Below are 23,382 nucleotides of genomic sequence, written 5' to 3'. Positions count from 1 at the left end.
ATATAATTTAAAAACAGCTATAAATTACTTATTTCTTTAGTTAATTTTTGGTTATATCTACATAAATAAATACAAATATTATTTATTTTATATCTCCTATGGTAACACGTAATCGTTTTCCTCCGTCCATCTTTGTTCAAGCCAACTTCAAGGCAAACAAAAAAATTACAAGATAAATCGACATATAAAAGTTCGACAGAAATTAATTAAATAATATTAAAAATGGGTTTATCTCCTGCAGCAAAAGAACGTGCATCGATTGTATTTAATATTTGTAGAGTGACTTTCCATTATGGATTTATTCCGACGATATTATATCTCGGTAAGTTGAATAGAAAATTCATAACCTCAAAATCGATAGATAGTAAATAAATGATTAAAACTTACCTAAAAGAGATTATTTGAGTTTTCTTGGTGTTTCACGTCATTCTGAATCGTTTGACGGTAAAATTGTAGAGTTTGTGTGTGTGAGGCAAAATTTGAATTTAACCTCAAAATCCTTGAAAAAAATATAATTGTTAGTATTGAAATTCACACATTTGAGGAAAATGCCACTTACACCTCTTATAAATAGTTGAACTAATGTTTTCTGTTTTGTATAGGCTTCAAAAAGGGATCTGACAATGGAATGCCGCCTTTGAGGATTTTCAAGTAAGTGCAATTGTATTATTTCAAATTATAAGAAACAATTCATGTATTCGATGTAGTCCTGCTGTATAATCCTGTATATTGTATGTTCGTCCAAAAACATCTTTATCCTTACAGAATCCTTCAACAAATTATATTAAATAAAACTAAATCACCCCTAAAGATTTTTTTTCTTTACTCCGCCTACCCCCTACTAACTTAATTAATAATTAACAATTATCATCTAAACTTTTTTTCATCTTTCTAGTTTACTATGGCAATAATTAAATCAATGATGTCTCCCGTGTAGCACAAAATCAAAGAAACACAAATACATTGTTACAAGATTATAGTTATTTATTTATAAAAGACACACATGTGCATACTTATACAAAATATACAAAAATGGACGGATTGACGATGCATCTATAGTTTATATTAATTATTATTATAAATTTTATGTCGATTGTATCGTGATCTAATTACTAATAAATTTAATATGTAGAACTATGAGTGGATTTTAACTACATAGATATAAGATCATAGATATAAAGTTAAGTAATTAATCATATTTGTAAAGATGTGTATAAAAATAATATTCCTAAACTGACAGTGAGATTCTACAGTTGTCTTAGACTAGGCACTAGTTTACAAATACATTTTTTCTTTGTATTGAATACATTTAATTCTATCTTATTAAAGTATTTTTTTCTAATTAAGGAAAATATTTTGGTTTATTTTGAATGCTAAAGAGAGTTAAAACACTTCAAATTTTCGTTGTAAATATTTTTGAAATGAAAATTAATTAATACTAAGTAACTTAAGTAAAATTGATATTCTGTTCCAAAACAATTGAACAAAACAAATTGCAACTTCCAAGGAGAAACTCAGGTTTACCTGTTTGATTTTTATTCAATTAAATTAATAAATGCTTAGAAACGAAAAATGAAGTTAGTTTCTAAATATTCCATCAATTTTTGGAGAAAAGCTCTTTCTTCAAATTAAAAATATATTAACAATATCATATAAAGTGTAATAATAATAAAAAAAATCAAATACAGACAAGTTAACCATTGGGTTGCCATCTAAATACCAAGTAAAATGAAAAACTTGGAGCACAAAAGTTTGAACTCCACATTGAGGCATTAATTATTAACATCTCACTAAAACTGTCCTGGTTTCTTAAACAAATCGGCAACGCGGCACGACGACCCGGACATTTTGGCACCCGGGTCGTCACGCCGATAATGTGCCTTTAAAAGCTGGGAACTAAAAGATGATACATATATCTTTTAGTTCCCAACTAGTAAAGGCGCATCATCGGCACGACGACCCGGTATGTTTGGCACCCGGGTCGTCGCACCGATGATATTGCTTTAAAAGCTGGGTACTAAAAGATGATACATAATATATAGGCCTGTAAGATGTCGTTTAGTTATAAAAATTGGTCTAGATTAAGTTGCATATTTACATAAGCCTGTAGTGTTTTCTATTTATACATCTACATATAACACTATATGCCTATGTATTATATGTTAAATAACTTAAAGTTTATTTTTATAATTAAACCACTTCCCTTAGATCTAATATTTGCTTGTGGTTATTCTATCCAAAGTATGAGATTTTTCTTATCAAACAAAATGAAATTTTGGTTTCTTAGGCAAATAGGCAATGCGACGACCCAGTACGTTTGGCGCCAGGGTCGTCGCGCCGATGATGTGCCTTTGAAGCACAATAACTGAAGCATATTTTAAAGGATTTGCATGAGATTCTTCTTGTTAGATACAAAATAAAAATTCTGGTTTCTTAGACAAATAGGCAATGCGACGACCTAGTACGTCTTGGCGTCCGGGTCGCCGCGCTATGATGTGCCTTCAAAGCACAAGAACTGAATGATGAAGCCGATAGTACAATCGAAACTTTTAAACAATTTTAGTATAGTAGTTATTTAGTAGTTTTTTAATTTTATGCTACTGAATTATACTGAATATTGTCAAAATGTCGAGTATTTGCTGTGCATTCAGACGTTTTACACATAAACTGTAACGTCACTCGTATGGGTCAGAAAGACCCTGTTATATAACATCGTTTTTTTTTACATTTATCCGCTTGACTGCAGAGCAACCACATGGCTTTTGACAATATTCAGTATGGAAAGTTCTTCATAACATGGCCTAGTAATATTTTAAAAGATTTGCATGAGATTCTTCTTCTTAGACGTTTAGACAAAATCCCTTACCATTCAAAACAACCAACATACCTTCCTTCAAGCATACGTAATCTTCTGTTCATACGTCTTACTGTGCCAATCGGATTCATCAGGCAGAGCATGATGTCTCACCTTGCACAAAACAGGGCCGTACCTCAACAGAATCATTATGACTCCTACGATGAACAGAGCCAGCATGGCAACGGCCGGATATAAAATTATAAAAGCCATAGTAATGGAATCTTTTCGTCTTTGTCTTGATTAAATTTCTTCTTAATGGAATCTTTATCTTTGTCTTGATTAAATTTCGCTTTCGCGTTTCTGCAACTCTGTGTACTGCGTTGAAATGTGTTCGGGGTAGTGATGGTGCACGTTTGTGATAACCGGTGCCTTGTAGCCTGCCTCCAGTTCGGTGTAGTCTAAGGGCGGTTGTTTGTGAGGGGTTGCTGACCAGATTGATACTAACCAACGGTTACCTGGAAAAAGATACGGGGGGTAAATTTAGAACAAATGTGCTTGGTTTACTCTAAAAATACACGTACTGTTTGAAGGAGGTTGGGGTAATTTTAGTTATCACCAAGAGAGAGGGTGGTCCAAAAATCCTTAAACTATCGTGCCTTAAGGCAAATTGCTGGTATTTTCCGTACCAAATATTATTTTTTTTTAAAAAGATTAATGGACCGATTCTGCCGCATAACAGAGAAATGTTACGGCATAGCTATGTTATGCTCCGACTTCCATACATTATGCGAATGAATCATACTGAATGCTGTCAAAATATCATGTATTTGCTGTTCATTCCGGCGTTTTAAGCATAAACTGCAACGTCACTCGTATGTTATCTAGTGGTATCAGAAACACACACTTATCATGCACTTATCTAACATCGTTTTTTTGACATTTGTGCAGCTTTTAGGTTATGTTTTGCATCAGAAAACCTGAGAAATTCACCTGACTGAACACCAACCGCATGACTTTTGTCTACATTACTATAGAAAATTCTTCATAACATGACCTTATCATAAAATTGCGGCAGAATCGGTCCCTAACATTTGAAAAAAATAACTCCGAAAAAATTAGATTTTTGAGAAACTATAAATTTTTGACAAAAACTTACTTTTTTTTGAAAAAAAAAAGACTGAAGAAAAATTTATTTTGAAATATTTTGGAAATTCTGAACTTTTATTCAAAGCAATTGTACTGCTTTAACTGCATAGAGACGAAATATCGAAGCGCGTAAGCACCGCGTCGCCGTCTAACGGATAAATATAAGTACGGAACCCATAGGAATGTAAACAAAATTTATACTTATTGTTAAAATCTTCATAAAATATCTGATAATTTGATGTGCATATGTCTAATGATCATTTTTGACCGCCAAATGGCTTTTTTTTTTACTTTTTCCACTAGATCTCCGAAACCGCTAGACCTACCTCCATGAAAATTTGATTTGATTCAGTTTTTTGAATTATTCAAATCGGACGCTCCGTTCTCTTAAAAACTGAGTTACCGTTTTTCGCACTTTTTGCCCCATATCTTCGGAACGGTTAGAATTGCCTTCACCAAAAACTAATCAGCACGTCTCCTTAGGAATACGAATCGAATGTTTTTTGAATTATTCAAATCGCTTCATCCGTGTTCCCGAAATCGTCGACAAAAATTTGTATCCGAAGACACACACATACATCCATTTTTTCTAAGGTATGCCAAAATGTTCAGAAGGTTTTGAAACGTAAAGATATATAAACATTTTCATTTTCGTTTTTTTGCGATTACTATAACTTACCCTACGGGAAGTTAAAAAATCATTTGTTTGGCATTAGAATATTCACACATTTTTTACTGTTCTCCAATTTGTATGAATTTTTAACTTCCCGTAGGATAGTTATAGTAATGGGCCGAAAATCGAAAATGAAAATGTTTGCATTTCTTCACGTTTTGAAGGTTTCTGAACATTTTTAAAGGGCATACCTCAGAAACCAAATGGATGTGTGTGCGTGTGTGTGTTTTGTATGTCCGCATTTTTTCGTTCACGTTCTCGGGCGCACGGATCAACTGATTTGAATGGTTTAAAAAACATTCGATCTCTATTGATAGGGAGATGTGCTGATTAGTTTTTGGCAAAGGCAGGCCCAGCCGTTACGGGGATACGGAGCAAAGAGTGGAGAAAATAAAATTGAGTTTTTGAGAGAAATAGTATCGGATGTGAATGATCTAAAAAACATTCAATTTGTAATGATTGGGAGAAGAGGTGATTAGTTTTTGGCAAAGACAGGTCCAGCGATTTCGAAGATACAGAGCCAAATGTGCAAAAAATAGCAGTTTTGAGTGAACTAAGCGTCCGATTTGAATGATCTAAAAAACTTTCTGCTTGTATTGATAAAACAATTGCTTTTGAGGATAAAAAATTCTAACATCTTTTTTTATTTTCCATAAAATATTTTTGTAATTTTGGATTATAAATTAAATTACCCAGGCTAAGCACAGTCTACGCGCCACTCTGGTACAGATGTTTACCCAAGTGCGTTTAGACTGTTTATGTTTAGAGCACTTTTGAAATTTTGTGAAAACTGTTGAAAAATGTGAAAATGCCGCCAAGCTAAGCACAGTGTAAGTGAAAATGTCACACAGAATAATTTGCAAATGCGTTTAGAATGTGACTATACGGGAGCACTTTTTTAATTTTGTGTAAATTAGGCAACTATTTTTTTTTTAAATCGAATTCGAAATGAAATGACGATTGTTAATGTTCTGGAGATAAATTGATTCATGATTTACATTTGATTTGCTCAGATATAACAAGATAGCAAAAATAATGAAAGTTACAGCATTTTTAATAATATATTTGAAAACGTTTAAAATTTCTCGAATATTTCATTAAGGTACGGAAAGTTCCAGCAATTTGCCTTAAAGCACGATGCCATGCACCACTAGTTTATCTATCTATTATTTATATCCTTTATCCCTTACCCGTGTGTCTATCTTGCCAATAAGAATGATGTTTCGAGCAGCAGCAACAGACGATGTTTAGTATAAATAGGAATGCAGCTAAAATCGTGCAAACTGCAACGGTTGCATAGAATGGTGAAAAGTCACCGTACTCTTTCTTGTAAAAAGGATTTTTCAGATAGGCATCCCGTTCGTCGAACACAGACGACATTGCTCACTACATGGGCAGGGTGATTATTTTAAACGCCTGGAAAAATAATAGACACAGATTAATAGAAATAGGAAAATATTATATACATATCTAACAACTCTAAAAAATAAAAATCAGAATAAAACACAACTGACGGATCACATTAATCAGCTCAAATATAACATTGATTTTTCCAATCCCACGATCCTACATTTCGAAAATAATTTATTTAAAAAAAGATTTAGCAAAGGATGCCCTAATATCTTTACACAACGAGACGGCCAAAAATAAAAGATTAGACAACAATTCGCTTTGCATTGACTATAAAATAATCCTTGACCATTTTCAAAAACGCCACCATATCTGAATGAAGCGTGTATTTTATTATTTTATTATTTTACCAAAAACATATGTTTGCCAGTCTTTTTACACTTTCGCAAAAATTTGTATACACAATTCATTCAGTATTTAGACGTTAGTCAATCTGTACACACTAGAATGCAACCAAAAATAGTCAAAAAAAATAATTAGTTTAAATGTTCCAGTTATTAATAGCTTGGTTTATCACAGTGTAATAGTGTAGTGTATTTTTGTATAATTAATTTTCAGACAAAACCACCAGCCTTTCAATTTTACTAATAATTGCAAATTGAACACATTCCAGAGACTCTTTGCAGAATCTTCTTTTATTCAACTTGATAAAAACAGCATAAATAATAGGAATGATACTTCTTAATGTCTCTAAATATAAATCGATGCATTATTCTTCATAGTATTTTCAAGTATTTTTTAACCTTCGATATTTTTTTAAAAATGCGATTGTTATTCCGATTTTATTAATTTTCAGAAAATATTTTACAATTTTTTTTTCACGTTACTCAAAGATTCTTATAATTATTTTATATACTCTATTTTGCAATGTAAGAAAAGAAAAAAAGGACTCTACTGACGAGCAAATTCTAAAAAATTGTAAGATAAAAAGGACTCTACTGACAAACAAACTGAAATAAAAAACATGAAAAAAGGACTCTACTGACAAGCAAATTCGAAAAAAATTGTAAGATAAAAAGGACTCTACTGACAAACAAACTAAAATAAAAAATATGAAAAAAAGGACTTTACTGACGAGCAAATTCGAAAAAAATTGTAAGATAAAAGGGACTCTACTCACGAACGAACTGAAATAAAAAATATGTAAAAAGGACTCTACTGACGAGCAAACTTAAATTCAAGGTATGAAAAGAAAAAAGGACCCACCTGACGAGCAAATTCGATAAAAATTTTAAGATAAAAAGGACTCTACTGACAAACAAACTAAAATAAAAAAAATATGCTAAAAGGACTCTACTGACAAGCAAACTTAAATTCAAGGTATGAAAAGAAAAAAGAAACCTCCTGACGAGCAAATTAGAAAGCAACTTAGAAGATTAAAAGAATGAACTTTACTGACGAGCAAATTCGAAAAAAAGTAACATAAAAAGACTCTACTGACGAACAAACTGGATAAAAAATATGAAAAAAGACTCTACTGACGAGCAAATTGTTTTTTCGAAGACATGAAAAGGGACTTTACTGGCGAGCAAATTAAAAACAACTTAGAGGATAAAAAGAGACTCTACTGACAAGCAAATTGTGTTTTAACAGATATGTACTGATGATGACACACATACAGTGCCGAAATGTACAAATAGAAAATTCAATTATTTTTTGTCTCTTAATTTTAGTCAAATATGTCGCTTATGATTTTTTTTAAATATTTTAAGCCAATAGTCAAGTGAAAGTCAATAATAATCGCACTGTTTATTCTGTACGTTCGACACTGAATGTGTGCTATCAATCAGCACATTTTTAAAATATCACACCGGGAAAAACACAAAGCATAATAATAAATCACAATAAAAAACACAAAATAAAATATTTAAACAAATAATGAACTGTGTTTTTTTCTGGTGCAATATTGTTAAAATATTGCTGTATGATGACACACATACGGTATCGAAACGTACATAACAAATAATTCAATTATTTATTGTCTTTTATTTCGACTATGTAATATATATAAAGTTTTTTTTTATAACAGTCAAGTCGTCGAAATAAAAAAATAAGTTAAGAAAAATTATTTTTTTTGTTGTACGTTTCGACACTTGATGTGTGCCATCATCCAGTTAATTCACCAAGTTAAAAGCATGAAACTTATACATATTAATAAAATGAATTTTTCTGATGGAATTTAACACAAAACCAAAATTATTAGAAAAAGAAAAAAGTTTCCATAAATATTATTATTTCCATACGTTTCGACATGTAATTCTATGACATCATCAGTGAAATATTTAAATTTATATAGTAGCATTTCAAAACCTAGACTGGGCGTTGGTTTAGAATAAAACCTAATTTAATTAAATAAAACCTAATTTAATTAAAACTCATGTTTAAATATAAATAGCAATATAAATAAATTTATTTAAATTAAATTAAACTACACTACTTTTAATACAAACCAAACCAAACCTAACCACAAACTTCAAGCAAAAACACAAAAAAAAACGTAAAACAAATTTCACACAAATTTGAAATAATATAACAAAAATTTCTAATTATTAATATAAATTTAATATTAAATATTATTATTACATTTGCACTACGTACAACTTTTTGGTATAAAAATGGGCGTTGTCTTGTACACGTAAAATTTCGTTTTAATTTAATTATTTCCACACATAAACGTTATTTTATTAGGATTATCGAAATATTACTAATTATTATTATTTATAATATATTATTATTATTATTATTCAACATACATGAGTGTTTTCTTCAATATAATGCCAAGCCGAATAGTAGTTTGTAATAAATAAACACACAACACAGGAATTACAATCAAACTGTTATATCGGTGTGGTTTACACCAATACATGGAAAAGATTGAGAATCATTTATAATTATGTATTTATGTATGTATGTATGGATAGGTGTGTGTGGGAATAAATATAAGAAATATTTTTGATGCCAATGTATGCGTTTTGTGGCTACGTGCATCACCTGTGATGCAGGCAGGATAGTGTGAGAGCTGGTGTACATTTTACACATTGTAATTGAATAATAGAATTTTAAATGAGTTATTATATATATATATATATATATATATATATCTATATATATATATACATAAACTAGATGACCCGACAGACGTTGTTCTGTATCCACACCTACCGTTTTTTAAATATTTATACCATTTAGTTAAAAATAATCATTATTGTTTTTAGCTAATAATGACATATTTCAATAATTTGTAAATATATGATTGGAAGATTTAGACATCGATAATTGTCTATTTTTATTACTTTATTACATGCTAAAAATTATAGGTCAATGAATGAATAGAAGGCATTATTAACCTATTGAATTAATATTTCAAATGGAAAGATATACTGAAAGTATTTCTTCGTCATTAAGTTCTTTTTGTTGACCAATGGATGGAAATTTTCATCCGATTTTGTTGGAATCGGATGGAAATTTTTATCTTTCCTTATTTTAGGCACTTTCTCAAAAGTTTGCTTGTCAGTAGAGTTCTTTTTTTCCTCCTCTTGTCTTCTTGTTATTAAAGTTTTGCGCACATTATTTTTTATTTTATTAGAGTTCTAATTACATTGTTTTAGTTTATTTATTACTGGTGAACAGTTCTTTAGTTGCTTCTCAATAGATTTTTTTTCTTATGTTAGTTTGTTCGTAAATAGAGTTCTTTTTTTAGTATTTTCTTGTCTTTTATAGTAGTTTATAAAACGTTTATAAAAGTAGTTCCCTTTTATAGGAGTTTGTTTTGTTTATCACTACGGAATTTAGTTTGCTTGTCAGTAGAGTTCTTTTTCCTACTTTTGTATATTAGTCCATAGAGATTTCATTTTTATTTTGTTAGAGACCTATTTTTATTGTTTCAGTTTATCAGTTGTAAAGAGTCCTTATGTTACTTGTCAGTAGATCTCCTTTTTAACTTCCCGTAGGGTAAGTTATTGTAATCGTCCAAAAATCTGAAATAATTTTTTTTCCATATCTTCACGTTTTAAAGGTTTCTGAACGTTTTACCATATCTTAAGAAAAATAGATGTGTGTGAGTGTGTGTATGTATGAATACAATTTTTCGTCCACATTTTCGAGCGCACGGATCAACCGATTTGAATGATTCATTTACCATTCGATTCCTATAGATAGGGAAATGTGCTGATTAGTTTTTGGCAAAGGCACCCCGCCGCTTTGGAGATTCGAAGCAAAGATGGCAAAAAATAAAAATCGATTTTTTGAGAGAACTGAGCATACGATTTGAATGATCTAACAAACATTCAATTTGTAATGATAGGGAGAATTGGTGATTAGTTTTTGGCAAAGGCAGGTCCAGTCGTTTCGGAGATACGGAGCTAACTGTGCAAAAAAATTTTAGTTTCTGAACTACATTGCTCGTCAGTGGAGTCCCTCTATTAAATTATATTTTGACTGTATGTAAAATTTCAATTTCATTGCAATGACAGTTTTTTCTTGTCTTATTTGTTTCCTATAGAATTTACTTTGCACGACAGTAAAGTTTTTTTTTCTCAATATGAATAAGCAACGAAACCAGCTCTCACACTATCAATTCGAATACAGTTCAGTTCTAAATTGATTTTAATTCCTAAACGAGTCAAGTCTATTTCGGTTTATATGTGCCACGTATATATGGTATGAATGATGTACTTATTTTCACACTAATTGTTTCAATTAAAATAATAAATATACGCATGTATATATTATAGATATTTAAAAATCGCAAAACTCAATTAGATATTTATAATTGGAAGACAAATAAGAAAATGTGGAATGGAAAATTTTAACCACGAAAATAAAGAAATGATTAAAGCAAATATATATATATATATATATATATATATATATATATATATTCATTTATATTTGTGTGTAATAGATTTTGAATATTCGCGCCAGAACGTATTAACTGTATTGTAACTAACTTCATGTGGACGCCATGTTTGTTGATTTGACATATTTGTAAATAAAGAATTTTCGTTCTTTTTCCAAAATTCAAAAAGTAAACAATTAATTGAAATAAAGAGATTCTGGTGTAAGACAAATAGTTATTAATATTATATATGTATTATATATATTTAAATTTAAATACTAATCATTTTTTGGTGTTGACAGTTCAAACAGTAACGCAACAGGCAACTTTGAACAGTATTGCCATATGTCACTTTGAACGTCGTTGATATATTTATTTAAACGTTATTTTTCGTGTAATTATTGTGCAAAATACAATAAACAAATAAAAATATCGACAACAAAAATAGAAATGCATAAAATAGTCACGATTTAAAATCATACTTTACACTATTCACTTTCCACAAACATAACCTCAAATTCTGACAGTTCCTTCTAAAACAAAACTCACGCACAATCTTTTGCGCTGTGTTAAACAAAACAAATAAAATCACAACCACACTTCGGATTAACAAAAACCATGTAAATACCCTTTAACATCATTTTCATACAAATTCTGTATCATTTACATATCATTTGTCTATTACATAACCTAACAATGTCGTCCATGACATTCGGTCAAAAGTCTTTCATTCCAACGGCGCCCCAAAAGGGCAGTTTCCCTCTGGATCACGAAGGACAATGTAAACTGTTTATGATCAAATATATGCGTTGTTTGAGAGAGAACAAAAACGATAATTCTAAATGTCGTGACGAGGCACAAAGTTATTTGGCTTGCAGAATGGACAACGAGTTGATGGCTAGAGAGGATTTTGCTAAACTTGGATTCGATAAGAAGGAAATAAATTGATACAGAAATAATAAAAGACTCTAATAGATGATAAGTAATAATAATAATTAAATATGGACAATGTAAATAATGTTAATAACAGTGCATCCGCAAGCAATAAGAACATTTTACTTGCTTGTACGGGAAGTGTAGCATCAATCAAACTACCTTTACTAATCGACAAGTTGTTCCAAAAAGCTGAAGACTCCAATATACATATAGAAGTGAGTACAGACATCAAACTTGGTACACCGGTATAAATAAAACATAATTGTGTCATTTTGCAGATATCAGTTATAGTAACAGAATATGCAAAACACTTCTTCGACCAATCAGAAATACCCCAAACCGTCAAAATATACACAGATGACCATGAATGGAAATTTTGGAACAAACGTGGTGACCCTGTTTTACACATCGATTTAACTAAATGGGCAGACATCATGTGCATTGCACCGTTGGACGCCAACACTTTGGCTAAAATATCAAATGTAAGAACTTAACTACCAGAAATCATTTTAAATCTCACATCTATCCTTTACCCAGGGTTTATGTGACAACCTCCTAACCTGCACAATCCGAGCCTGGAACACATCCAAGCCCCTTCTGTTTTGTCCAGCAATGAATACGAGAATGTGGGATCACCCCATTACAGCTCCACAAATAAAGACTTTAAAAGATTGGGGCTATATAGAAGTGCCTTGCATTTCTAAGACTTTGGTGTGCGGTGATACTGGTAATGGTGCTATGGCTGATGTTAATACTATTGTTGATGTTGTAATTGGTGAATTGAATAAAAAATTATGAAAGAATCACTTTGTTATCAAAACTAACCTCCAAATGGTACACAGGTCTGAATAATATTAGTTTGACTTCATGTATGTTTTATTTCTTTGAAGATGCTATACTGAGAATAACTAGTGCACTTATATTATGCATATTAAATGAAATAAATACAATAAATGGTTATTACAAACTAGTGGTGTATGGCATCGTGCCTTAAGGCAAATTGCTGGAACTTCCCGTACCGTAATGAAATATTTGTGGAATTTTAAATGTTTTCAAATAGATTATTATAAATACTGTAACTTTCATTATTTGTATTTTATAGACCAAATATAAAAGCTTTATAAATTGGACTGAAGGACCTTATCTCATAATTTTAAAAATCATATCAACTAAATTCCAAGTTGAAATTATTCATTTGAATTATATACGTGAGCTACAAGAGCGAATCATTTTTGATATTTGACAAACAATTATTGGAAAAAAAAATCGAAATTTTACAACAAAAAAATTTTTACTTTGTGTTTTTTAACAAGCAGAAAGTAATTTGAATCATTCAAATCGGATGCTTATTTCTCTCAAAATTTTTATTTTTAACAAATTTTGCTCCGTATCTCCGAAACGGCGGGACCTGCCTTTGCTAAAAACTAATCATTACTTCTGCCAATCATTACGAATTGAATGTTTTTCAAATCATTCAAATCAGATACTCCGTTCTCTCAGAAACTCGATTTCTATTTTCTGCATTCTTTGCTCCGTATCTCCAAAACGGCCGGACTTGCCTTTGCCAAAATCTAACCATCACTTCTCCCCATCAATACGAATCGAATGCCTTTTGAACCGTTGAAATCGCTTGATTATTACCTCTGAAACGTAAAGATGTGCAAAAATTTTCATTTTCGATTTCAGAGTCTAAAGAAGTTTTACTTCAAAAATTTTCGATTGTATTTTTTTTGTGGCATGTGGGGTATCATTTGAAAGGTCATTTTTAATAGAATCCGAATACTTAAAATAGGTATTCTAATTTCTGTGAAATTAGAATTTATCGGTTTAAATTGGTTGATCCGTGCTCCCCAAATCGTCGACGAAAAATTGTATTCACATATATACACACATAAATTTTTCTAAGGTATGCCAAAATGTTCAGAAACCTATGAAACGTAAAGAAATGAAAAATTTTCATTTTCGATTTCGAAGTCTAAAAAAGTTTTACTCCAAAAATTTTTATTGTATTTTTTTATGGCATGTGGGGTATCATTTGAAAGGTCGTTTTTAGTAGAATCCGAATATTTGAATAAATTTTCAAATTTCTGAACATAAAATAGTACTTGATGTTATATTAGAACTTATCGGTAAAAATCGGTTGATCCGTGGACCCGAAAACGTCGACGAAAAATCTCGTAAATGGATATCCACATAAAACACACACATACATTTTTTCTAAGGTATGTCAAAATGTTTAAAAATCACTGAAACATAGAGATACGCAAAAATGTCGATTTTCGATTTCAGAGTCTAAAGAAGTTTTACTTCAAAAAAATTTCATTGTATCTTTTATAGCATGTGGGGTATCATTTGAAAGGTCATTTTTAGTAGAATCCGAATACTCAAATAGGATTTATATTTCTGAATACAAAAAAGTACTTCCTTTGAAAGGTCACTTTTAATAGAATTCGAATACTTAAATAAGTTTTCAAATTTCTTAACACAAAAGTAGTACTTTTGTTAAATTAGAATTTAGCGGTCATAAAAATTCTCCTTCGGAAAGTTAATACATTTAAAAGTAATAAATAAAACTTACTCTACGGGAAGTTAATAATAAATGATAAAAATGTACTTACATTAATAAACTATAATTTTCTATACATATTTCCCTTAATCCTTTGGTCCTTGATAGACAGTTTGCAAAAGCGTGAAATAAGACCAAGAAGTACTCATGACCTGCAACAAATAATATAAAAACAAATAATAAAAATGTAATAATGAATAACATATAACTTAAGTTAATATTAGTTACCTTTCCAAAACTTGTTAAAGAAACCACTGAGAACCTCAAAGCAGTCAACTTTTGTGGCTTTTGTGCTCGAGCCATTAAAATTTGTGCAGATCTCTTGAATTTGCGGTCACAATTATTCCAATCGCTCTCGTAAATGGATTTCGACAAAGATTCGCTCTTAATAAAAAAAAAAAACAATAATAATTTTAGTATCTTTAACTGATCTTATGCTTGTTTCTTGTTAGTTAATATGTAAAAGTGTCTATCTATTCGCTGTGCGATCAGACGTATTTTGCATATAAACAAGCAAGAAAGAATCTTATGATAACAGAATTCTATATGGCGCAGTTATCATAACATTCTTCGTTGCTTGTTTATATGTAAAATACGCCTGATCGAACAGCAAATACATACACATTTTCACTGTTTCACTAACAAGAAACAAGCATAAGATAATGCTATTTTATGAGGCAGAATTGACCCCTCAGTCTATTATCTTATTACCTTTTCTATAAGTTGATGTCCAGCATCACAAAGTTGATAAATCTGCACCACCATAGATATTAAAAATATCAAAAACATAAATAAAGCGACTCCTGTTACTGCAGTTGTTTGAAAGCCGACCAGACAAATCAGGACAGAACTTCCTGAAAAGTTCATGAAAATCGAGAAGCTGAAGATTTTCTCTAACTCTTCACTAATTCTGAAAAAAAAGAAATATTGTAATTGGATGAAATATAATTAATTATGTCGCTATTTAACGTTGTGCTTTTGTAAATCACCAAAATCTGGTAGGAGGCTTTTGACCCGCCATTTTAAGCTTCATAATGTAAAAAACAGTTGATGGTGATGGCTTACAGAACACCGACGTTTTTTGTTTAAAGTTATATAAATAGCAGAAAACGTCAACAAATTTTATTTCCAATTTTAATCTCAAATAGGTTCTATTTTCTATAATTATTTACCTATTGTATGAGAGAAACAAAGGACTAACTTCAGACTCATTCTTAACCGACGCCATTTGGTTTTGAAGTGAACTTGGCAATAGATCCGACAAAATGGAGGAAAAAATTCTTTTACTTACCCGATTAATACTTTATGTCGTTGTATACAATCGACCAACTCCTTGTGCATCATAACATTTCTAGATTTGTTACTAATTTGATTTAAAGCATCCCTATTCGATTCTCCATCTTGGAAACCGATTCGGGCAACCCTTTGGGCTAACAAATCGAAATGCATACAGAGATGTCCTGTGAGGAATGAGAATAACAAATCGGCTCCTAGTAGGGCATTCATAGCAACGTAACTAAAACAAAAAAATTGATGTTAATATAATAAATACTTCTGTTTTTTTATGTCTTTTATCCCTTACCCCGATGCGACATGATACAAATACATAAAAGGATAAATATCAGGCCGAAAAGAGTCGAATGGCGTCCACACTAAATACGGCAGTAGAAGTATCACTTCATTTTTTGCAAAATAGTAATAAGCAGTGGTGCACAAAGCGCATACATTGAAGATCCAGATCAAAAACTGCATCAATGTCGTGAACATCACGGATTTGCGAATCATACTTTTTATGGTTTTGGTTATTATCGAATTGAATCTGGAAAAGAAATAGTAAAATACGCCTGATCGTACAGCAAATAATTTTCACACGCTGTTATCGTTCATATCTTATATATAAAAATGGAGCTCTCGATCAAATGATTCCCTAAAACTCGAAAACGGCTGAACCGATTTGGCCAGTCTTAGTCTTGAAAAATTCGTGCTAATCAGTAAGTTGTCGGAAAGGTGAGATATTATTTCAAAATCGTGTAAAAACTTTACATTTTTAATTTGAACATTTTTGTAGAAGCGTAATTTGAATAAAACAATGGACGGTGGCTAATACGATAATAATTATCTATTGATAAATTATTATCTATTACTACCTCTCATCGGCATTATTGTACATCTGTTCCAACTTGGAAATGATATCACCGACTTTTTGCTTCTGCAGTTGCACCGTGGCCACTTTAATAACCCCCAAAATGCAAAAACCGACACATGGGGCTACTTCGGTCAATTTCAAAAAGTTCGTGTAATTGTTTAGGCCCTTCAGGAAATAAATCAACTCACCCAAGATGCACATGTAGATGACAACCATACATAAAACGTAACTGAAAATAGATAAATAATAAAATATAGAAAAAAACTAGTGGTGTATAGCATCGTGTCTGAAGGCAAATTGCTGGAACTTCTTGTATTGTAATAAAATATTCGAGAAATATTAAACGTTTTCATTATTATGAATACTGTAACTTTCATTATTTTTGCTATCTTGTTATATCTGAGCAAATCAAATGTAAATCATAAATCAATTTATCTCCGGAACATTAATTCGATTTTTGTTTGAAATCAAATTTAGATCTGAATTTTCAAGAGAGAACTTTTATCAGTACTGCTTGATATAAAGCTGACTTTAGCAGATTGCCTTTAATAAATTTATTTTATTTTAATAAATCTAATTAGCATCCCGAAAAAGCTATTTTTATTTAAAATCATATTGAGATCTAAATTTTTCATTTATCATTACTGCTTGATATCAAACTATGCAAGAATCTATAAACTCTATTAAAAATCTGTTATACTGCTCAATAACAATAAGGTGTGCAAGCATGTATAATATCAAGTGAAAATCTGATCGCTTGATACCGAATCTTTGATATCAAGTAAAAATATAGTATCATACTGTTCGATACCAAGCTGTCCAAGAATCTATGACTTCAAGTAAGATTCTAGTGTCATACTGCTCGATATTAAACTATGCAAGAATCTGTGAACTCAATTAATACTGCTCAATAACAAGTTGTGCAAGCATATATATCAAGTGAAAATTTGGTATTATACTGCTCGATACCAAGATGTCCAGAATCTTTGATATCAAGTAAAAATCTGGTAACATACTGCTTGATACCAAATTGCTAAAAAAATTAAGATCTCAAACGAGAATTTGGTATCAAGCTGCTTGATATCAAACTGTCCAAGAGAGAAATTGATGGCATACTGCTCGATGCCGAGCTGTCCAAAAACTTTTGATATCAAGTGATTTTTGGTACCAAGCTATTCAAGAAATTATGATTTTAAGTGACAAATTAGTTGGGTATCAAGCAGTATGATCTCAAGTGAAACTCTGCTATCGTGCCGCTTGATACCAAGCATTCCGTTAGATGTTTTTCAATACTTACATAAATTTCAAAAAATAATTAACACCGAAACGTCTTTTGGTTTGTCGAACACTCAAACCGATGGTTAAGAAAATTCCGTTGCACAATGCAAAAGATTTTGCGAAGGATGGAACTTTCTCGATTTGGAGTCCATTTTATCAGAATCACCTTAAAATAATAAAAAATATAATAAAAATATTTTTGAATAATAATAAATAATTAATCAAAGTAGATTCTACTCTATTGCCTGAAAGAAATTGTATCGTCCCATATTATTCCGAGCAAGAAAGAATCTTACGATAACTGCACCATCGAATATTCTGTTATCATAACTTTCTTCTTTGCTTGTTTATATGTAAAATGCGCCTGATCGCACGGCAAATAGATAGACATTTTCACTACTTATAAACAAGCATAAGATTTTAACGCTATGTTATGAGCTCTGTTACGGCAGAATTGTCCCTTTAATTAAATATTACTATATATTATTTTGTTTATTATAATTATTTAGTATGATGGATCTGCCTTTTACAATGAATAACATAATATATGTAAAAATATTAAGTACTTACCGCCGCGATTTTATTTAAATTACTGTTTGATTTTTTTTCGGTAACTTTACTAATATAATAAAATTAACATATTATAAATATCTTATAAAGGACACATTAAAACAAGGGCCGGTGGTAAAAATATTTGACAAAGTCCAAACTAAATAAATGTATAAACTGAAACACGTGCAGTTTTTTTGCCACCGGCTCTCCGTCTACGCCATAATTTATTATAATGATGTTATGAATTTAGGTGCTTTACATAATTTATGTGTGTACTTAAAACAAATCAAATTTTTCTCAAATTACACGTCTTGACCGTTTTACGTACACCTGCGAGAAAAAAATGGAGAACTTTTCTATATAATCATCAAGTTATTTCGGACTTGATAGAGATTGAATAAAAAATGAGAACAAAAACGGTTACATGATGTGACAACATGGTTAATAATAAATGTCGATTATTATTTGTTAAAGTATAGTGTAATCAAGTGTAAGTAAAGACAGAAGTGTAATCAAGAGTAGGAATTCCAGAATTCTAGATCCTCCCCCCACGAAGTAATACCTAACGGCGGTTCTTGTGAGACTAAAAGGTAATATATAATAAAACACGAATATTGAAATTTGAATTTCTTTAAAAGAAAATATTATAAAGTCCGGATACGTTTCGGCGATAGTCGTGAGTCATCCTTCAGTAGAACTAAATTGAATTTAACTAAATAATGTGACAAGTAAATATGAAAATTACGAATAAAAATTTAGTACTTACAGTCAGATCCTCATTTTAAAAACCGCAAAAACAATATTCCAACTTGTTCAGGAAACATCTAAGTCGTGTAGTTTTGTTTTCTTTGTGTGCCCACTTTTTAGTGCACTACTTTATGATGATGTAGAAGCTGCATTAAGTAAAAGAATTAGGGGGTAATTCTGCCTCATAAAATGGTATTGCCATGGCAACGCCGTTAGTGAAACTTTAAAAATGTCTATGTATTTGCCATGCGATCAGGCGTATTTTACATATAAACAAGCAAAAAATGTTATGATAACAGGATTCTAGATGATGCAGTTATCACAACATTCTTTCTTGCTGTGTTTATTATGTAAAATACGCCTGATCGCACAGCAAATGAATAGACATTGTCACATATTCACTAACAAGAAACAAGCATAAGATAGAGCTATTTTATGCCCGATAAATCAGATTCAATAGTAAACACATTTGCAAGAGATATCTATCTGTTTACCTGTCAACCCATGTGCTTGTCTACCTGTCTACTAATAATTTTATTAATATATATAAATCTATAATATACAAAGATTTGTAATGAATTTGCAATAATTTTGCTCCGAAATACGTCTCCAAAATGTTTTTTGAATCACTCTAATCGGGGGTACCGTTTTCTCAAATTGAATTTGCTGTTTTTTGCACTTTTTGCATCGTACCTGCCTTTAACAATAACTAATTAGCACTTCACACGAATCGATTTTTTCTTGAATCATCCTAATCGGTTGTTCTGTTTACTTAAATATAATTGCCTTTTTTCACTTTTTGCACCGTACCTCCGAAATGGCAGGACCTGCCTTTAAAAGAAAACTGATCAGCACATCACGCCGTCAATACGAAAGGAATGTTTACTGAATCATTCAAATCGGTTGAGCAGTGGTCACTAAAACAATGGCGAACAATTGTAACGAATTGAATTGCTATTTTTTGCACCTTTTGTTCCCGTATATCTAAAACAGCTCGACCTGTCTTTCACAAAAACTAATCAATACGTCTACCTAACAATATAAATCGAATGTTGTTTGAATCATTCAAATCGGTTGAGCAACGCTCCCGAAAACGTAGACAAAAAATTGTATCGAATCGAATTGCTATTTTTTGCACTTTTTGCACCGTATCTCCGAAACGGGTAAACCTGCCTTTCACAAAAACTAACCAGCACATCTCCCTATCAATACGAATCGAATGTTTATTGAATCATTCAAATCGGTTAAGCAGCGTTTTCGAAAACGTCGGCTAAAAATTGTATCCAATCGAATTGCTATTTTTTGCACTTTTTGCTGCGTACCTCCTCTAAACCAAGTAGACCTGCCTTTACAAAAACTAATCAACACGTCTCCTTATCAATATAAATCGAATGTTTATTGAATCATTCTAATCGGTTAAGCAGCGTTTTCGAAAACGTCGGCTAAAAATTGTATCGAATCGAATTGTTATTTTTTGCACTTTTTGCACCGTACCTCTAAACAGCTAGACCTGCTTTTTACAAAAACTAAACAACACATCTCCCTATCAATACGAATCGAATGCTTTTTGAATCATTCAGATCCGTTGATCCGTGCGCCACAAAACGTCGACGGAAAAATGTATCAAATTGAATTGTCATTTTTGCACCGTACCTCCGAAACGGCTAGACCTGCCTTTTACAAAAACTAATCAACACGTCTACCTAACAATATAAATCGAATGTTGTTTGAATCATTCAAATCGGTTGAGAGCACGCTCCCGAAAACGTAGGCAAAAATTGTATCGAATCGAATTGCTATTTTTTGCACTTTTTGCACCGTATCTCCGAAACGAGTAAACCTGCCTTTCACAAAAACTAACCAGCACATCTCCCTATCAATACGAATCGAATGTTTATTGAATCATTCAAATCGGTTAAGCAGCGTTTTCGAAAACGTCGGCTAAAAATTGTATCGAATCGAATTGCTATTTTTAGCACTTTTTCCTCCGTATCTCCAAAACGACTGGACCTGCCTTTCACTAAAACTAATCAATCATCTCAATAGGAATCGAATGTTATGAATCATTCAAATCAATTGAGTAGTCACAATTTTCTTTTAACAAAGAAAACGAGTCTAACATAAAACTATTTTTATTATAAATACATTTCTATCGGGTTAAAATACAAGAATATCCAATTCTTATAATATAAATACATATATAATTATATAATCATAGCAAAATTATGTAAAATCGTACACAAAAATATAATATATACTCCTGGCCTAGTCACCCTAAGCTAACCAAAAAAAGGGTAAAATCATCATAATCAACAACAGTATATAAAAGACGAATCAAACGAGACAGTTCACACGTAAAAAAATATTTCACTCGTTTTTGTTTTTGATCAATTTTGTTTGGCAAATTACAACCAGCGCAGTTTTGATATTTCATAATTGAGATAAAGTAAATTTAATCGTTTGGCTCGATAATAATAATGGTCTGATGGGTTGGGGGGGACTTTAGTTTAGTCTCTAACACTATCAGGATCATCACATTATCAGCGCTCTTCGATGATTACAGTTTCTTGAGGATACAGTTTCAGTTCTTGAAGTGTCGATACTGGGTCGATTGTTGTTAACTGAAATATAAACGATACAAATAATAATGCATAAGTAACTCTAGTTAGAATTAGAATTAATATCTAGTATATCACAAGATTCTTCCTTGCTTGTTTATATGTAAAATACGCAAATAGTTAGACATTTTCACAGTACCAAGCATAAGATAGCGTTGCTATGACAACGCTATTTTATGAGGCAGAATTGCCTAGTAAGTTTAGTTTCCAGTCGGTCCGAAGTATTATTAAACTAGTTGGTTTGGTATTTAGCCTTGAGGCAAGTTACATGAACTTCCCGATATGTGTAATTAATCGACTTAATTAATAAAAATAATTTAATTTATGAGTGATTACAAGTATTCCAAGTGGATTTGTTACACATGATTGAAAACGAACGAACACTTTGACTCGGAGTATTTTCTAATAGCAAATTTTCAAAAATCACCAGTTTTTATAATTGAACCAGTTTCCATAGGACTTTAATGGTTTACTATGTTCATTAAGATCAAGTACTAAGTAAATCGTCTAATTTTAATTTAACAAAACGTCAAAAAAACTACTCATTTTCTTAATCTTTGATTAATTTTAAAATGAAACTACTTGTCGTAAGGCCGTAATATTTCAGTAAGTTCTATAAGACCATGATATATATCGTCAAAAAAAGTTCCATAAAAATCGGCTTCAATTTTTTTTTCAACAGTTAATTACAAGAAAACGGCTCGGTAGATTTTCACCTAAAACTAATCAGTATCATTTCCAACCAATACCTTTCGAACAGTTTTTGATTTTTTCAAATCGATTCGGTAGTTTGAGATTAAATGTGGACGAAAAGTTTAACAACTTTTTTTCAAATTACAAAGACGCGGCTCGGCAGATCGTCTCACGAAACTGACAAATTATAGTCCTCATTGAGATACATCAAACAGCTTTTAAATTTATGAAATCGGTTCAGGCGTTTTTGAGAAAACGTCGATCGAAGGTTTAATTTTGTCAAATGTCAATAAACGATACTAATTTTTGCAAACTTTGACGATTTTTCAAAGTTAAACCAATTGTCGAAGGGCCGTAATATTTTAGTATGATCTACATTCTACAAGACTCATCAACAAAAATCATGAAAATCGTCGATTTTTTTTTTTGAAACATTATTACAAGAAACGGCCCGGCCGATCTTCACTAAAAACTAATCAGCACGATTCCCAATCAAACGTCGATTTACGGCAAAAATTTGTTCACACACACACACACATACACGCACGCAGACACACACACGCACATACTTCTTCCAAATGTTGGTCTCATTCGATTCTGAATGGCTTAAAACGTCGAGAAAACATAAAATTAGCGAGTCGGATTTTTTGATGAAAACATAAACTTCTCCTTCGGGATGTTAATTATTTATTAAATTATGCATGACTTATTGAACTTATTATCACTTACATCCTTTCTTGGCCAGCTCGAAATAAATTTATAATCCTCGCTTGGATATCCAAGAACTATCATGTAATCCAATAATACCTTAAAAAAAAAACAAATAAACAATTATAAACAATGTATTAAGTTAAAATCGTCCCATTTAAGTTACTTTTAATTCTGTCGTGATTAGAAAACGCCTCTCAGTAAAGCTACCGGTTGGCAGTCGTATCCTTATTTTTGTAATACCTGAAAATAAAGAAAAATTATATTAGTTATAT

The 23,382-nt window shown here is 31.1% G+C and overlaps 6 protein-coding genes and 1 long non-coding RNA gene across 7 annotated transcripts; 3 read left to right on the top strand and 4 right to left on the bottom strand.

Moving 5' to 3' along the window:
• Positions 1 to 151: 151 nt before the first annotated feature.
• Positions 152 to 944, top strand: LOC113387017 (mitochondrial import receptor subunit TOM7 homolog). Its single transcript, XM_026624776.1, has 3 exons — positions 152 to 322; positions 603 to 651; positions 896 to 944. Exons 1-3 carry the CDS (start codon positions 223 to 225, stop codon positions 909 to 911), a joined length of 165 nt encoding a protein of 54 aa, XP_026480561.1. The 5' UTR covers positions 152 to 222; the 3' UTR covers positions 912 to 944.
• A 1,832-nt stretch (positions 945 to 2,776) lies between these two features.
• On the bottom strand, positions 2,777 to 3,079 carry LOC113387014. The gene has a single exon (XM_026624774.1). The coding sequence runs from the start codon at positions 3,065 to 3,067 to the stop codon at positions 2,894 to 2,896; it is 174 nt and encodes a 57-aa protein (XP_026480559.1). The 5' UTR covers positions 3,068 to 3,079; the 3' UTR covers positions 2,777 to 2,893.
• A 26-nt stretch (positions 3,080 to 3,105) lies between these two features.
• Positions 3,106 to 8,847, bottom strand: LOC113387010. The gene is made up of 3 exons (XM_026624770.1): positions 8,780 to 8,847; positions 5,807 to 6,032; positions 3,106 to 3,312 (listed from the first exon to the last, which is right to left on the bottom strand). The coding sequence occupies exons 2-3, from the start codon at positions 5,994 to 5,996 to the stop codon at positions 3,137 to 3,139; spliced, it is 366 nt and encodes a 121-aa protein (XP_026480555.1). The 5' UTR covers positions 5,997 to 6,032; positions 8,780 to 8,847; the 3' UTR covers positions 3,106 to 3,136.
• Positions 8,848 to 11,216: 2,369 nt separating this feature from the next.
• On the top strand, positions 11,217 to 11,828 carry LOC113387012 (cytochrome c oxidase assembly protein COX19-like). Its single transcript, XM_026624772.1, has one exon. It carries the CDS (start codon positions 11,560 to 11,562, stop codon positions 11,809 to 11,811), a length of 252 nt encoding a protein of 83 aa, XP_026480557.1. The 5' UTR covers positions 11,217 to 11,559; the 3' UTR covers positions 11,812 to 11,828.
• A 7-nt stretch (positions 11,829 to 11,835) lies between these two features.
• On the top strand, positions 11,836 to 12,597 carry LOC113386469 (phosphopantothenoylcysteine decarboxylase-like). Its single transcript, XM_026624249.1, has 3 exons — positions 11,836 to 12,014; positions 12,078 to 12,281; positions 12,337 to 12,597. The coding sequence occupies exons 1-3, from the start codon at positions 11,865 to 11,867 to the stop codon at positions 12,595 to 12,597; spliced, it is 615 nt and encodes a 204-aa protein (XP_026480034.1). The 5' UTR covers positions 11,836 to 11,864.
• Positions 12,598 to 14,451: 1,854 nt separating this feature from the next.
• Positions 14,452 to 16,712, bottom strand: LOC113386468 (putative odorant receptor 92a). The gene is made up of 5 exons (XM_026624248.1): positions 16,513 to 16,712; positions 15,657 to 15,881; positions 15,077 to 15,275; positions 14,594 to 14,749; positions 14,452 to 14,517 (listed from the first exon to the last, which is right to left on the bottom strand). Exons 1-5 carry the CDS (start codon positions 16,710 to 16,712, stop codon positions 14,452 to 14,454), a joined length of 846 nt encoding a protein of 281 aa, XP_026480033.1.
• A 4,686-nt stretch (positions 16,713 to 21,398) lies between these two features.
• LOC113386898 lies at positions 21,399 to 23,351 on the bottom strand. The gene is made up of 3 exons (XR_003368023.1): positions 23,274 to 23,351; positions 23,129 to 23,206; positions 21,399 to 21,709 (listed from the first exon to the last, which is right to left on the bottom strand). It is a non-coding gene; the product is annotated as an uncharacterized LOC113386898 (long non-coding RNA).
• Positions 23,352 to 23,382: the final 31 nt, after the last annotated feature.

Source organism: Ctenocephalides felis, unplaced genomic scaffold, assembly GCF_003426905.1.
Source record: "Ctenocephalides felis isolate EL2017-DRISC unplaced genomic scaffold, ASM342690v1 CF-g0.4_SCAFFOLD_03571, whole genome shotgun sequence".
Taxonomy (NCBI): domain Eukaryota; kingdom Metazoa; phylum Arthropoda; class Insecta; order Siphonaptera; family Pulicidae; genus Ctenocephalides; species Ctenocephalides felis.
The sequence above is the reverse complement of the archived record's forward strand: the minus strand, read 5'-3'. Positions and strand labels throughout refer to the sequence as shown.